At 53.1% G+C, this 14,427-nt stretch overlaps 1 protein-coding gene across 1 annotated transcript; it reads left to right on the top strand.

Annotated features, from left to right (window-relative positions):
* Positions 1 to 410: 410 nt before the first annotated feature.
* LOC146751111 (solute carrier family 2, facilitated glucose transporter member 4-like) lies at positions 411 to 13,115 on the top strand (the record flags this gene model as incomplete). Its single annotated transcript, XM_085535577.1, has 10 exons — positions 411 to 644; positions 2,846 to 2,965; positions 5,376 to 5,536; positions 6,789 to 6,913; positions 7,291 to 7,406; positions 7,909 to 8,068; positions 9,057 to 9,238; positions 10,179 to 10,283; positions 11,278 to 11,379; positions 12,916 to 13,115. Coding segments are annotated over exons 1-10 (1,310 nt in total), but the record flags the coding sequence as incomplete, so codon positions are not given.
* Positions 13,116 to 14,427: the final 1,312 nt, after the last annotated feature.

Raw genomic sequence — 14,427 nt, 5'->3', positions numbered from 1 at the left:
AATTAAGGCTCCCTCCACTGCACTCATTACCCCCCTCATCTCCCACTAATCACCCCCTCCTCATTAACCCCATTAATTAATTAATTACCCCCACTAATTAACGACCCCTTCATTAACAGCCCTTACTAATTACCCCAATCATTGCCACCAGCCTCCCCTCCTCATTATTCCCAATAACTCCCCCCATTCACTGCCCCCCCCCTTCATTAACATCACCTCTAATTAGCCCTTCATTAACTCCTATTAATTAACTCTGCTAATTAACCTCCTTAATTGCCCCTCCCCCACCCCCCACAGCTCCGCCCCCCCCCGGGATCTGCCCAACCCGGGGGGGTCGCGGCGCTGCTAATTAACCCCCCCACTAATTAACCCTATTAATTAACCCCATTCTTTACCCCCCTATTAATTACCCTTCATTAATCTTCTAATTAACCTCCCTCATTATCTCTTTATTCCTATCTCTCATCAACCCCCCAATTACTCCCTAATTACTAATTACCTTCCATTAATTACCCCCCACTAATTAATCCCTATTCACTCCCACATCTAAGTGACCTATTAATTAGCGCTAATTAATCAGCCCTCGTTAATTAATTAACCCCACGATGCCGAGTGGATTCCAGCAGATCCATAATGAGGAGGAGGTACATGGGGGGGTTGGGGGGGGGTGCTTAATTAGTGGGCTTAATTAAGGCTTAATTAACTTCATTAGGATGTTAATTAGTGGCTATTTAGAGGTTAATAGGGGTGGTGTTATGCTAATTAGGGGTAATTAAATGTTGAAGGCTAATTAGGAGGGAAATCAGGGGTAGAGCTGAGGGTGTAATTAGGGCTGAGAGGGTAATTAGGGGGGTTGGGGGGTTGGTGTTAATTAGCGGGAGGTTAATTAGAAGTTGAGGGTAATTAGGGTCAATTGGAGGGGTAATTAAGGGGGTAATTAGCGGCGTGTGGGATGAAGGGGATAATTAGGGGGTAATAAGGGGGTTAATATGGGTCATTAAGGGTAATTAGGGATTGGCAGGTAATTAAGGGGGCAATTAGAAAGGGGGGTAATTAGAAGATAATTGGGCATATTAATTAGGAGTTAATTACGGGTTGGAGTTCTAAATTAGGGGCTAATTAAGGGGTAATGAAGAGAGATATAGGTTTGGGGGTAATTAAGGGGTAATTAGGGGCTAATTAAGTGGTAATGAGGGGGGTTATTAAGGGTTATTAGGGGGTAATTAGCGGAGCGTTTGGGTGTAATTAAGTAATGAGGGTGTAATTAAGGGGTTAATTGGGATAATATGGGATTTTTAGTACTTCATTAGCGTCTAATTAGGATTTCAAGGCTAATTAGGGAGGTAATTAGGGGCATTAATTGGGTTTGTGGGGGCATTTAGAGGAGGAAATGGGGGAGGGGAGGTAATTAAGGGGGTTAATTAGGGGTTAATTGGGACTGAGAGATTCATTAGGGCTTAATTGGGGGGTAACTGGGAATGGGAGGGTCATTAGGGGTTAATTAAGGGGGTAATTAGGGGCTTAATTAGGTAAGTGGGGGCCCATAGGAAAGTAAATATGAAGGTACATGGGGTGGGGGGTTAATTGATGGGGTTAATTAGGGGTTAATTGGGACTGTGAGGGTCATTAGGGGTTAATTAGGGCATAATAGGGTCTGAGAGGGTTCTCAGGGCTAATTAAGGGGGTAATTAGGGGGTTAATTAATGGCATAATTGGGGGTGGGGGGGCATTTAGGAGAATGATTGTTTGGGAATGTGGGTTGGGGGGTAATTAGGGGGGTTAATTAAGGGTGGAATCTGGACCGAGAGGGTCATTAGGAGTTAATTAGGGGTTAATTGGGACTGGGAGGGTCATTAGGGGTTAATTAAGGGGGTAATTAGACGGGTAATTAGCAACTTGATTGGGTTTGAAGGGAATTTAGGGGAGTAAATGTGAAGTTGTGAGGGATTGGGGTTAATTAGGGGGGTTAATTAGGGGTTAATTGGGACTGAGAGAGTCATTACGGGCTAATTCGGGGTTAATTGGGACTGAGAGGGGTATTAGAGGTTAATTAACGGGGTAATTAGAAGGGTAATTAGAGGAGTAATTAGTATGTTAATTAACGGCATAATTGACTTGGAGGGTGGGTGAGGATGAAGGGGAGGGGACTTCCCAGGTGGGTTCCTTAAGGGTTGGTTCCTTAATTAGCGCTAATTAGACGGGGCTCATTAACACCCTTAAGGGGTGGGGGGGGGTCCAACGACCCCACCCGTCGCTCCCCCCCCTCACGGCCCCCCACCCCGCCCCTCCCCCACCCCATAGCTCCGCTCTGTCCTTATAGGGACATAGAGGCACCCGGAGCCCCATTAAGGGGGGGGGGCTGAAGGAAGGGGGGGGGGGGGGACACCCCAATGTCCCCTCGTGTCACCACCCCCCCCAAATGTCACCCCCCCCCTTAATGGGGCTCCTTATAGGACCCCCAATGTCCCCTTACACCACCCCCAATGTGCCCCCCAACGGCCCCTCGAGACCCCCCCCATTGTCCCCCATGTCCCCCCCCCAGCTCACCAATGTCCCCTTATACGACCCCCAATATCCCCCCTATTGTCCCCTCGTGCCCCCCCCTCAATGACACCCCTATGTCCTCAGTGTCCTCCCCCCATGTCCTCCCCCCCCCCCCCCCCCCCCCCGGCTCACCAATGTCCCCTTATAGGACCCCCCAATGTCCCCCCATCCCCCCTATTGTCCCCTTGTGACCCCCCCAGTGTCCCCCCCATAGTCCCCAATGTCCCCACTGCCCCCAATGTCCCCCATCGTCCCCTATTGCCCCCATAGTCCCCATTGTTCCCCCCCCCATTGTCCCCAGGACTCTGACGCTCCGCCCCCCCCCGGGCTGACCCCCACCCTGGCCATGGCTGTGGGGACGGCGGCTTTGGGGTCACTGCAGGTCGGATACCACGTGGGGGTCATCAATGCACCCCAAAAGGTGGGGAGGGGGATGGGGGGGGGAGGGGGGTCTGGTCTGGGGCTCAAGATGGTTGGGGGGGGGGGCACACTGGGTTCCTATATGAGGGTCCATTTTGGGTCCCTATTGGGGTTCCCATTGGGGTTCCCATTGATTCCCATATTGCTTCCCATATTGGGTCCCATTTAGGGTTCCCATTGATCCCCATTGGGTTTCATATTGGTCCCTATTGGGGTTCCCATTGGGGTCCCCATTGATCCCCATTGGGTCCCATATTGGTTCCCATTTGGGTTCCCCATTGAGTCCCATTGGGTCCCATATTGGTTCCCATACTGATTCCCATATTCATTCCCATTTGGGGTTCCCATTGATTCCCATATTGGTTCCCATTGGGTTCCATATTGGTTCCCATTAAGATCCCATTGGGTTCCATATTGGATCCCATTGGGGTCCCCACTAATTCCCATTGGTTACCATTTGGGGTTCCCATTGATTCCTATTGGGTCCCATATTGGTTCCCATTGGCTCCATATTGGATCCCATAAAGATCCCATTGGGCTCCATATTGGTTTCCATTGGGCTCCATATTGGATCCTATTGGGTTCCCATTGGGTTCTATATTGGTTCCCATTAAGATCCCATTGGGTTCCATATAGTTTCCCATTGGGTTCCATATTGGTTCCCATTGGTCTCCATTGTGTCCCCCATTGGGTTCCCATTAAGATCCCATTGGGTTCCATATTGGTTCCCATTGGCTCCATATTGGATCCCATTGGCATCCCATTGGTCTCCATATTGGTTCCCATTGGGTTCCATATTGGATCCCATTGGGTTCCCATTGGGTTCCATATAGTTTCCCATTGGGTTCCATATTGGATCCCATTGGGTTCCATATTGGTTCCCATTAAGATCCCATTGGGTTCCATATAGTTTCCCATTGGGTTCCATATTGGATCCCATTGGGTTCCATATTGGTTCCCATTAAGATCCCATTGGGTTCCATATTGGTTCCCATTGGTCTCCATTGTGTCCCCCATTGGGTTCCCATTAAGATCCCATTGGGTTCCATATTGGTTCCCATTGGCTCCATATTGGATCCCATTGGCATCCCATTGGTCTCCATATTGGTTCCCATTGGGTTCCATATTGGATCCCATTGGGTTCCCATTGGGTTCCATATAGTTTCCCATTGGGTTCCATATTGGATCCCATTGGGTTCCATATTGGTTCCCATTAAGATCCCATTGGGTTCCATATAGTTTCCCATTGGGTTCCATATTGGATCCCATTGGGTTCCATATTGGTTCCCATTAAGATCCCATTGGGTTCCATATAGTTTCCCATTGGGTTCCATATTGGATCCCATTGGGTTCCATATTGGTTCCCATTAAGATCCCATTGGGTTCCATATTGGTTCCCATTGGTCTCCATTGTGTCCCCCATTGGATTCCCATTAAGATCCCATTGGGTTCCATATTGGTTCCCATTGGCTCCATATTGGTTCCCATTGGCATCCCATTGGGTTCCATATTGGTTCCCATTGGGTTCCATATTGGATCCCATTGGGTTCCCATTGGGTTCCATATAGTTTCCCATTGGGTTCCATATTGGATCCCATTGGGTTCCATATTGGTTCCCATTAAGATCCCATTGGGTTCCATATAGTTTCCCATTGGGTTCCATATTGGATCCCATTGGGTTCCATATTGGTTCCCATTAAGATCCCATTGGGTTCCATATAGTTTCCCATTGGGTTCCATATTGGATCCCATTGGGTTCCATATTGGTTCCCATTAAGATCCCATTGGGTTCCATATAGTTTCCCATTGGGTTCCATATTGGATCCCATTGGGTTCCATATTGGTTCCCATTAAGATCCTATTGGGTTCCATATTGTTTCCCATTGGGTTCCATATTGGTTCCCATTGGGTTCCATATTGGATCCCATTGGGTTCCATATTGGTTCCCATTGGGTTCCATATTGGTTCCCATTGGGTTCCATATTGGATCCCATTGGGTTCCCATTGTGTTCCCATTGGGTTCCATATTGGATCCCATTGGGTTCCATATTGGTTCCCATTAAGATCCTATTGGGTTCCATATTGGATCCCATTGGGTTCCATATTGGTTCCCATTGTGTTCCATATTGGATCCCATTGGGTTCCATATTGTTCTCCATGTTGTCCCCCATTGGTTTCCCATGGTGTTGCCGCCATCTTGTCCCATTGGCTTCCATATTGGATCCCATTGGTTCCCATTGGGTTCCATATTGGTTCCCATTGGTTTCCCACGGTGTTGCCGCCATCTTGTCCCATTGGGTTCCATATAGGTTCCCATTGTTCTCCATGTTGTCTCCCATTGGGTTCCATATTGTTCTCCATGTTGTCTCCCATTGGTTTCCCACGGTGTTGCCACCATCTTGTTTTGCCAGGTCCTGGAAGCTGAATACAACCAGACGTGGACGCAGCGCTGGGGGGAGCCGCCCCCCCCCGCGGCCGTGCCCACCCTGTGGGCGCTGTCGGTCGCCATCTTCTCCGTGGGGGGGATGGTGGCGTCGCTGGGGGTCGGGATGGTGGCTGAGAGACTCGGAAGGTGGGAGGGGGCTTCCAGTGGGGTCATTGGGGTTAATGGGGTCATTGGAGTTAATGGGGTTAATGGGGTCAATGGGGTTAATGGGGTCAATGGGGTCAATGGGGTTAATGGGGTCAATGGGGTTAATGGGGTCAATGGGGTCAATGGGGTCATTGGGGTTAATGGGGTTAATGGGGTGAATGGGGTCAATGGGGTTAATGGGGTCAATGGGGTTAATGGGGTCAATGGGGTCAATGGGGTCAATGGGGTCAATGGGGTTAATGGGGTCAATGTGGTCATTGGGGTTAATGGGGTTGATGGGGTCAATGGGGTCAATGGGGTCAATGGGGTCAATGTAGTCAATGGGGTTAATGGGGTTAATGGGGTCAATGGGGTCAATGGAGTTAATGGGGTTAATGGGGTCAATGGGGTCAATGGGGTTAATGGGGTCATTGAGGTCAATGGGGTCAATGGGGTCAATGGGGTTAATGGGGTCATTGGGGTTAATGGGGTTAATGGGGTAATTGAGGTTAATGGGGTCAATGGGGGGTCATTGGGGTTAATGGGGTTAATGGGGTCAATGGGGTCAATGGGGTCAATGTAGTCAATGGGGTTAATGGGGTCAATGGGGTCAATGGGGTTAATGGGGTCATTGAGGTTAATGGGGTCAATGGGGGGTCATTGGGGTTAATGGGGGGTCAATGTGGTTAATGGGATTAATGGGGTTAATGGGATCAATAGGGTTAATGGGATTCATTAATGGGGTCAATGTGGTTATTGGGGTGAATGGGGTCATTGGGGTCAATAGGGTCAACGGGGTCAATGAGTCAATGGGGTCATTGGGGTAAAAGGGTCAGTGGGGCCAATGGGGGGTCATTGGGGTTAATGAGGTCAATGGGATCATTGAGGTTAATGGGATCATCAGGGTCAATGGGGTCATTGGGGTTAATGAAGTCAATGGGGTCAATGGTCTTAATGGGGTCAATGGGGCCATTGGGGTGAATGTAGTTAATAGGATCAATGGGGTCATTAATGGGGTCAATGGGGGGTCATTAATGGGGTCAATGGAGTCAATGGGCTTAATGGGGTCATTGGGCTGAATGGGGTCAATAGGGTCATTAGGGTGAATGGGGTCATTACGGTCAATGGAGTCAATGGGGTCAATGGGCTTAATGGGGTCATTGGGCTGAATGGGGTGGAGCCGCTGGGGGGCGTGGCCTCAATGTGGGCGTGGCCTCAATGTGGGCGTGGTCTGCTTTGGCCCCGCCCCCAGGAAGCACGCCATGATCGCCACCAACGCCCTGGCCTTTGTGGGCGGGGCCATGATGAGCGCCGCCAAGTGGGGCCCATCCTACATCCTCATCATCATTGGTCGGTTCCTGCTCGGCGCCTACTCAGGTACCAATGGGAAGAGAGAACGGCCCTGCTTAGTCCCGCCTCTTAAAAGGGCGATGATCGCTCTTAAAGGGGCAATGCTTGGTTTTAAAAGAGCAATGCCATCCCTCATGGGGACATTGTTGTCTCTTAAAGGGGCAGTGCCGCCTATTGAAGGGGCATTGTTGTCTCTTAAAGGGGCAATGCCACATATTAAAGGGGCAATGTCATCTCTGAAAGGGGTGATGTCACCTTTCAAAGGGATGTCAGCTCTTAAAGTGACAGCGCCACTTCTTAAAGGGGCAACACCACCTCCTAAAGGGGCAATGTCCCCTCTTAAAGGGGCACCGTCACCTCTTAAAGGGGACAGAGCCCATATTCTTCTCCTTCTCCCCACCCAGGGCTGGTCTCAGGGCTGGTGCCCATGTATGTGGGGGAGATCGCCCCCACTCGCCTGCGGGGGGCACTGGGGACCCTGCACCAATTGGCCGTCGTCATCGGCATCCTGGGGGCGCAGGTATGGGGAAGGATGGGGGGCAGGAAGATGACCCCATAGGGTGGGATTATAGCCCATTAGGACGGGATTATGACCCCATAGGATTGGATTAGACTCCCATAGTATGGGATTAGAAGCCATAAAATGGGATTAGACACCAATAGGGTGGGACTATGCCTCCATAGGAGGGCATTATAACCCCATAGGATGGGATTATGACCCCATAGGATGGAATTAGACCCCAAATTATGGGATTATGACCCCATAGCATAGGATTAGACCCCATAGCATGAGATTATGACCCCATAGGATGGAATTAGACCCCAAATTATGGGATTATGACCCCATAGGATGGAATTAGACCCCTATATTATGGGATTATGACCCCATAGGATGGAATTAGACCCCATATTATGGGATTATGACCCCATAGGATGGAATTAGACCCCTATATTATGGGATTATGACCCCATAGGATGGGATTAGACCCCCATATTATGGTATTCCCCCCCTCCCCCCACAGGTGCTGGGTCTGGGTGCACTGTTGGGCACTGCACAGCGCTGGCCGCTGCTGCTGGGAATGGGGCTGTGCCCGGCGGCCCTACAGGCCCTATTGCTGCCCCGCTGCCCCGAGAGCCCCCGATTCCTCCTGGGGACCGAACGCCGTGGGGCCGCCATGCACGGTATCAGCTTCAACACCCTATTGGACCCCACACCCCATAACCCCGTCCCCTTACACAACCCTCGCCCTCCTATTGGTCCACACATCCCATAACCCCGCCCCTCCCCACATCCCCATGCTCCTATTGGGCCCCACACCCCATAACCCCACCCCCTACACACCTCACCCTCCTATTGGTCACCACACCCTGCCCCTCCCATCATCCTCGAGCTCCTATTGGACCCCACACCCCATAACCCCACGCCCTACACAACCCTCGCCCTCCTATTGGTCCTCACAACCTGCCCCTCCCCTCACCCTCCTATTGGACCCCACACCCCAAAACCTCACCCCTCCCCACATCCTCGCCCTCCTATTGGCCCCCATACCCAATAACCCCGCCCCCTTCCCTTCATCCTCGTGCTCCTATTGGTCCCCCCACCCCATAACCCCGCCCCTTTCCACACCTCGCCCTCCTATTGGTCCCCATACCCCATAACCCTGCCCCCTTCCCCTCCCCCTTGCCCTCCTATTGGCCCCCCCCATAACCCCACCCCTCCCCTCCCCCTTGCCCTCCTATTGGTCCCCATACCCCATAACCCTGCCTCTTTCCACACCTCGTGCTCCTATTGGCCCGCCAATAACCCCGCTTCCTTCCCCTCATCCTCGTGCTCCTATTGGCCCCCCTATAACCCCGCCCCTCCCCTCACCCTCGCCCTCCTATTGGTCCCCACACCCTGCCCCTCCCCATTATCCTTGTCCTCCTATTGGCCCCCATACCCCATAACCCCGCCCCTCCCCACATCCTCGCCCTCCTATTGGCCCCCCCATAACCCCTCCTCTCCCCTCACCCTTGAGCTCCTATTGGCCCCCCCATCCCATAACCCCGCCCCCTTCCCCACATCCTCGCTCTCCCATTGGCCCCCATACCCCATAACCCCACCCCCTTCCCCACATCCTCGCCCTCCTATTGGCCCCCATACCCCATAACCCCGCCCCCTTCTCCTCAGCCCTCACGCTCCTATTGGGTCCGGAAGCGGCGGAGGCGGAGCTTGATGTGTTGGGGGCGGAGCTTCGAGGCCCCACCCCCCGTGTTGGGGTGCTGCGGCTCCTGGCCACGCCGCGCTTCAGGCAGCCATTGGTCGTGGCCATCGGCCTCCAGCTCAGCCAGCAGCTCTCCGGCATCAACGCGGTACGGGGTCAAAGGTCAAGGGGTCAAGAGGTTAAAGGGTCAAGGGGTCAAAGGGTCAGGGGTCACGGGGTTGGGGGGTGATGGGGGTGGTGCTGGTCAATGGGTTACAGCTGGGCCAGGGGGCGTGGCTTGGTGTTTGTGGGCGTGGCTTGAAGGATGTGGGCGTGGCTTTGGTTTTAATGTGGTCAGTGAGCAGTGGGCGGGGCTTGAGAGAGGTGGGCGTGGCCTCACGGATGAGGGCTGCGCCTGATTGGGTGTTGGGAGAGTTGTGGGCGTGGCTTTGGGGAAGTGGGCGTGGCCTGAGACCGCGGTGGGCGTGACCTGCCGCTTTGTGGGCGTGGCTTTGGGGAAGTGGGCGTGGCCTGAATGGTGGGGGTGTGGCTTTGATTTTAATGTGGTCAATGAGCAGTGGGTGGGGCTTGAGAGAGGTGGGCGTGGCCTCAGGGATGTGGGCTGCGCCTGATTGGGTGATGGGAGAGTTGTGGGCGTGGCTTTGAATGAAGTGGGCGTGGCCTGAATGGTGTGGGCGTGGCTTTGGTTTTAATGTGGTCAATGAGCAGTGGGCGGGGCTTGAGAGAGGTGGGCGTGGCCTCAGGGATGTGGGCTGTGCCTGATTGGGTGATGGGAGAGTTGTGGGCGTGGCTTCAGGAGAAGTGGGCGTGGCCAGGAGATTTGGGGTGTGACCTAGTATGGTCGTGGGCGTGGCTTCGGCGCGAGCTCTTAACAATGGGCGGGGCTTGAGATAAGTGGGCGTGGCCTCGATGCGGTGGGCGTGGCCTAGATACGTGTGTTTGATGCAGGTGGGCGGAGCTTCGGGGGTTATGGGTGGGGCTTTGTGTTGAAGTGGGCGTGGCCTAGAGCATGTGGGCGGGGCTTGGGACGTTGTGGGCGGGGCTTTGAAGTTGATGTGGGCGTGGCCTCTCCCCCCCCCCTCCCATAGATCTTCTATTACTCGACGGCCATCTTTGAGAGCGCGGGGGTGGGGCAGCCGGCCGTGGCCACCATTGGGGTGGGGGTGGTCAACGTGGCCGCCACGTTGCTCTCGGTAAGAGCCCCTCCCCCCCCCAGTTCACTACTGGACACGCCCCCCCCTATTGCCCCCACCATCACCCCTCATTCCCCTCTATTGCCTCCCTAGAGCCCCCCTTTGCCCCCCATTGAATCCCACAGCCCCCCACTGCTCCCCATTGCCCCACGTTACCTCCCCACAGCCCCCCATTGGCCCCCATTGCCCCCCATTGGCCCCCACAGCCCCCCATCGCCTCCCATTGCCCCCCATTGTAATCCCATCGCCCCCCCCCCATTGACCCCAGCCCATCAACCCACCCCATAGACTCCCATTGACCCCCATTACCACCCACAGCCCACCATTTCTCCCCCATAGCCCCCCATTGGCCCCCCGTTTCCCCCCCATTGGCCCCCCGTTTCCCCCCCATTTCACACCATCACACCCCCATAGTCCCCCATTACCCCCCCATCGTCCCCAATTACACCCCATTGACCCCCATAGCCCCCCATCGCTGCCCCACTGCCCCCCATTTCCCCCCATAGCCCCCATTATCCCCCCATCGTCCCCAATTACACCCCACTGACCCCCATAGCCCCCCATCGCTGCCCCACTGCCCCCCATTTCCCCCCATAGCCCCCCATTACCCCCCCATCGTCCCCAATTACACCCCATTGACCCCCATAGCCCCCCATCGCTGCCCCACTGCCCCCCATTTCCCCCATAGCCCCCCATTACTCCCCCATCGTCCCCAATTACACCCCATTGACCCCCATAGCCCCCATCGCTGCCCCACTGCCCCCCATTTCCCCCATAGCCCCCCATTACCCCCCCATCGTCCCAATTACACCCCACTGACCCCCATAGCCCCCCATCGCTACCCCACTGCCCCCCATTTCCCCCATAGCCCCCCATTACCCCCCATCGTCCCCAATTACACCCATTGACCCCCATAGCCCCCATCGCTGCCCCACTGCCCCCCATTTCCCCCCATAGCCCCCATTTCCCCCCCATTGATCCCCCCCCCCCCCAGCTGTTCCTGGTGGAGCGCTCCGGTCGTCGCACTCTGCAGCTCGTTGGGATCGGGGGGATGTTGGGCTGCGCCCTCAGCCTCAGCGTCAGCCTCCGCCTGCAGGTCAGCCCCACAGCGCCCATAGCGAGACCCACAGAGCCCCATAGTGCCCTATAGAATTACATAATCCCCTCTAATCCCCGCTAATCCCTTCTAATCCCCTCATAATCCTCCTAATCCTTCCTAATCCTCCCATAATCCCGCCAAATCCCTCCTAACCCCCTATAATCCCCCCTAATCCCCCCATAATCCCCTATAAATCCCTCCATATCCCCCTATAATCACCCCTAATCCCCCCCATAATCCCTCCATATCCCCCTATAATCCCCCCTAATCCACCCCATTATCCACTATAATCCCTCCTTATCCCCCTATAATCCCCCTAATCCCCCCTAATCCCCTATAATCCCTCCATATCCCCCTAATAATCCCCCTATATCCCTATAATCCCTCCATATCCCCCTATAATCCCCCTTAATCCCCCATTATCCACAATAATCCCTCCATATCCCCCTATAATCCCCCTAATCCCCCCTAATCCCCTATAATCCCTCCACATCCCCCTATAATCCCCCCTAATCCCCTATAATCCATCCATATCCCCCTATAATCCCCCCTAATCCCCCCATTATCCACTATAATCCCTCCTTATCCCCCTATAATACCCCCTAATCCCCCCATAATCCCCTATAATCCCTCCTTATCCCCCTATAATACCCCCTAATCATCCATAATCCCCTATAATCACTCTTTATCCCCCTATAATCCCCCTAATCCTCCCATAATCCCCTCTAATCTCCCCTTAATCCCATTTAATCCCCCCTAATCCCCCTCTATTCCCACCATAATCCCCCTAACCCCTCCCTAATCCCATCTAATCCCCCCTAATCCCATCTAATCCCCCCTAATCCCATCTAATCCCCCCTTATCCCCCTCTATTCCCACCATAATCCCCCCTAACCCCTCCCTAATCCCATCTAACCACCCCTAATCCCATCTAATCCCCCCTAATCCCATTTAATCCCCCCTTATCCCCCTCTATTCCCACCATAATCCCCCCTAACCCTTCCCTAATCCCATCTAATCCCATCTAACCACCCCTAATCCCATCTAATCCCCCCTAATCCCATCTAATCCCCCCTTATCCCCCCCTATTCCCACCATAATCCCCCCTAACCCCCCCCTAATCCCATCTAATCCCATCTAATCCCCCCTAATCCCATCTAATCCCCCCTTATCCCCCTCTATTCCCACCATAATCCCCCTTAATCCCCCCCTAATCCCATCTAATCCCCCCTAATCCCATCTAATCCCCCCTAATCCCATGTAATCCCCCTTATCCCCCTCTATTCCCACCATAATCCCCCCTTACCCCCCCCAATCCCATCTAATCCCATCTAACCACCCCTAATCCCATCTAATCCCCCCTTATCCCCCTCTATTCCCACCATAATCCCCCTTAATCCCCCCTAATCCCATCTAACCACCCCTAATCCCATTTAATCCCCCCTTATCCCCCTCTATTCCCACCATAATCCCCCTTAATCCCTCCTTAATCCCATCTAATCCCCCTAATCCCTCCTAATCTGGTGCTTCCAGGACTCGCCCGGTTCCGGTGCCGTCAGCCTGTTGGGTGTTTTCCTGTTTGTGACGTTCTTTGAGTTGGGTCCTGGTCCGATCCCGTGGTTCCTGGCGGCCGAACTCTTCCTCAAGGACCCCGACCCGCAGCCGTTGCGTTGGCTGGAGCCGCCAATTGGGCCGGGAACTTCGTGGTGGGGATGGCCTTCCCTGGGCTGCAGGTATGGGATTAGGGGGGGATTAGATGGGATTAGGGGTGGTTAGATGGGATTATGGGAGGATTAGATGGGATTAGGGGTGGTTAGATAGGATTAGGGGGGATTAGATGGGATTAGGGGGGGATTAGATGGGATTAGGGGGGATTAGAAGGGATTATGGGGGGGATTAGATGGGATTAGGGGTGGTTAGATGGGATTAGGGGTGGTTAGATGGGATTAGATGGGATTAGGGGTGGTTAGATGGGATTAGGGGTGGTTAGATGGGATTAGATGGGATTAGGGGTGGTTAGATGGGATTAGGGGTGGTTAGATGGGATTAGATGGGATTGGGGTGGTTAGATGGGATTAGATGGGATTAGGGGGGATTAGATGGGATTAGGGGTGGTTAGATGTGACTAGGGGTGCTAAAATGGGATTAGATGGGATTAGGGGTGGTTAGATAGGATTAGGGGGATTAGATGGGATTAGGGGGGGATTAGGGATGGTTAGATGGCATTAGATGGGGTTAGGGGGAATTGGATGGGATTAAGGGGAGATTAGATGGGATTAGGGGGGGATTAGATGGGATTAGTGGTGGTTAGATGGGATTAGATGGGACTAGGGGAGATTAGATGGGATTAGGGAGGGATTAGATGGGATTAGGGGTGGTTAGATGGGATTAGATGGGATTGGGGAGGGATTAGATGGGATTAGGCAGGGATTAGATGGACTAGGGAGGGATTAGATGGGATTAGGGGTGGTTAGATGGGATTAGATGGGATTAGAGAATATTAGATGGGAATATGATAGGATTAGGGGAGTTTATGGGGGGATTACATGGGATTAGGAGGGATTAGATGGGATTAGATGGTATTAGGGGTGGTTAGATGGCATTACAAGGGATTAGGGGGGAATTAGATGGGATTATGGGGGATTAGGGGTGGTTAGATGTCATTACAAAGGATTAGGGGGGAATTAGATGGGATTAAGGGGTATTAGGGGGGAATTAGATGGGATTAAACGGGACTATGGGTGGATTCGATGCATTAGATGGGATTAGGAGTGGAAAAAATGGGATTAGATGGGATTAGGAAGAGATTAGATGGAATTAGGGGGATTACATGGGATTAGGGGGGGGTTAGATGAGATTTGGGGAAGATTAGGTGGAATTAGATGGGATTAGATGAAATTAGATGGAATTAGATGGGTTTAGATGGGATTATGGGTGATTAGATGGGTTTAGAGGGGATTATATGGGATTAGAGGAGATGATATGGGATTATGGGGGGATTAGATGGGTTTAGAGGGGATTAGATGGGATTATGGGGGATTAGAT

The sequence above is a fragment of the Coturnix japonica genome, unplaced genomic scaffold (genome assembly GCF_054131305.1).
Source record: "Coturnix japonica strain WE unplaced genomic scaffold, WE-NBRP24 Scf133, whole genome shotgun sequence".
Lineage (NCBI taxonomy): Eukaryota > Metazoa > Chordata > Aves > Galliformes > Phasianidae > Coturnix > Coturnix japonica.
This window is presented reverse-complemented; position numbering and strand designations above follow the sequence as displayed.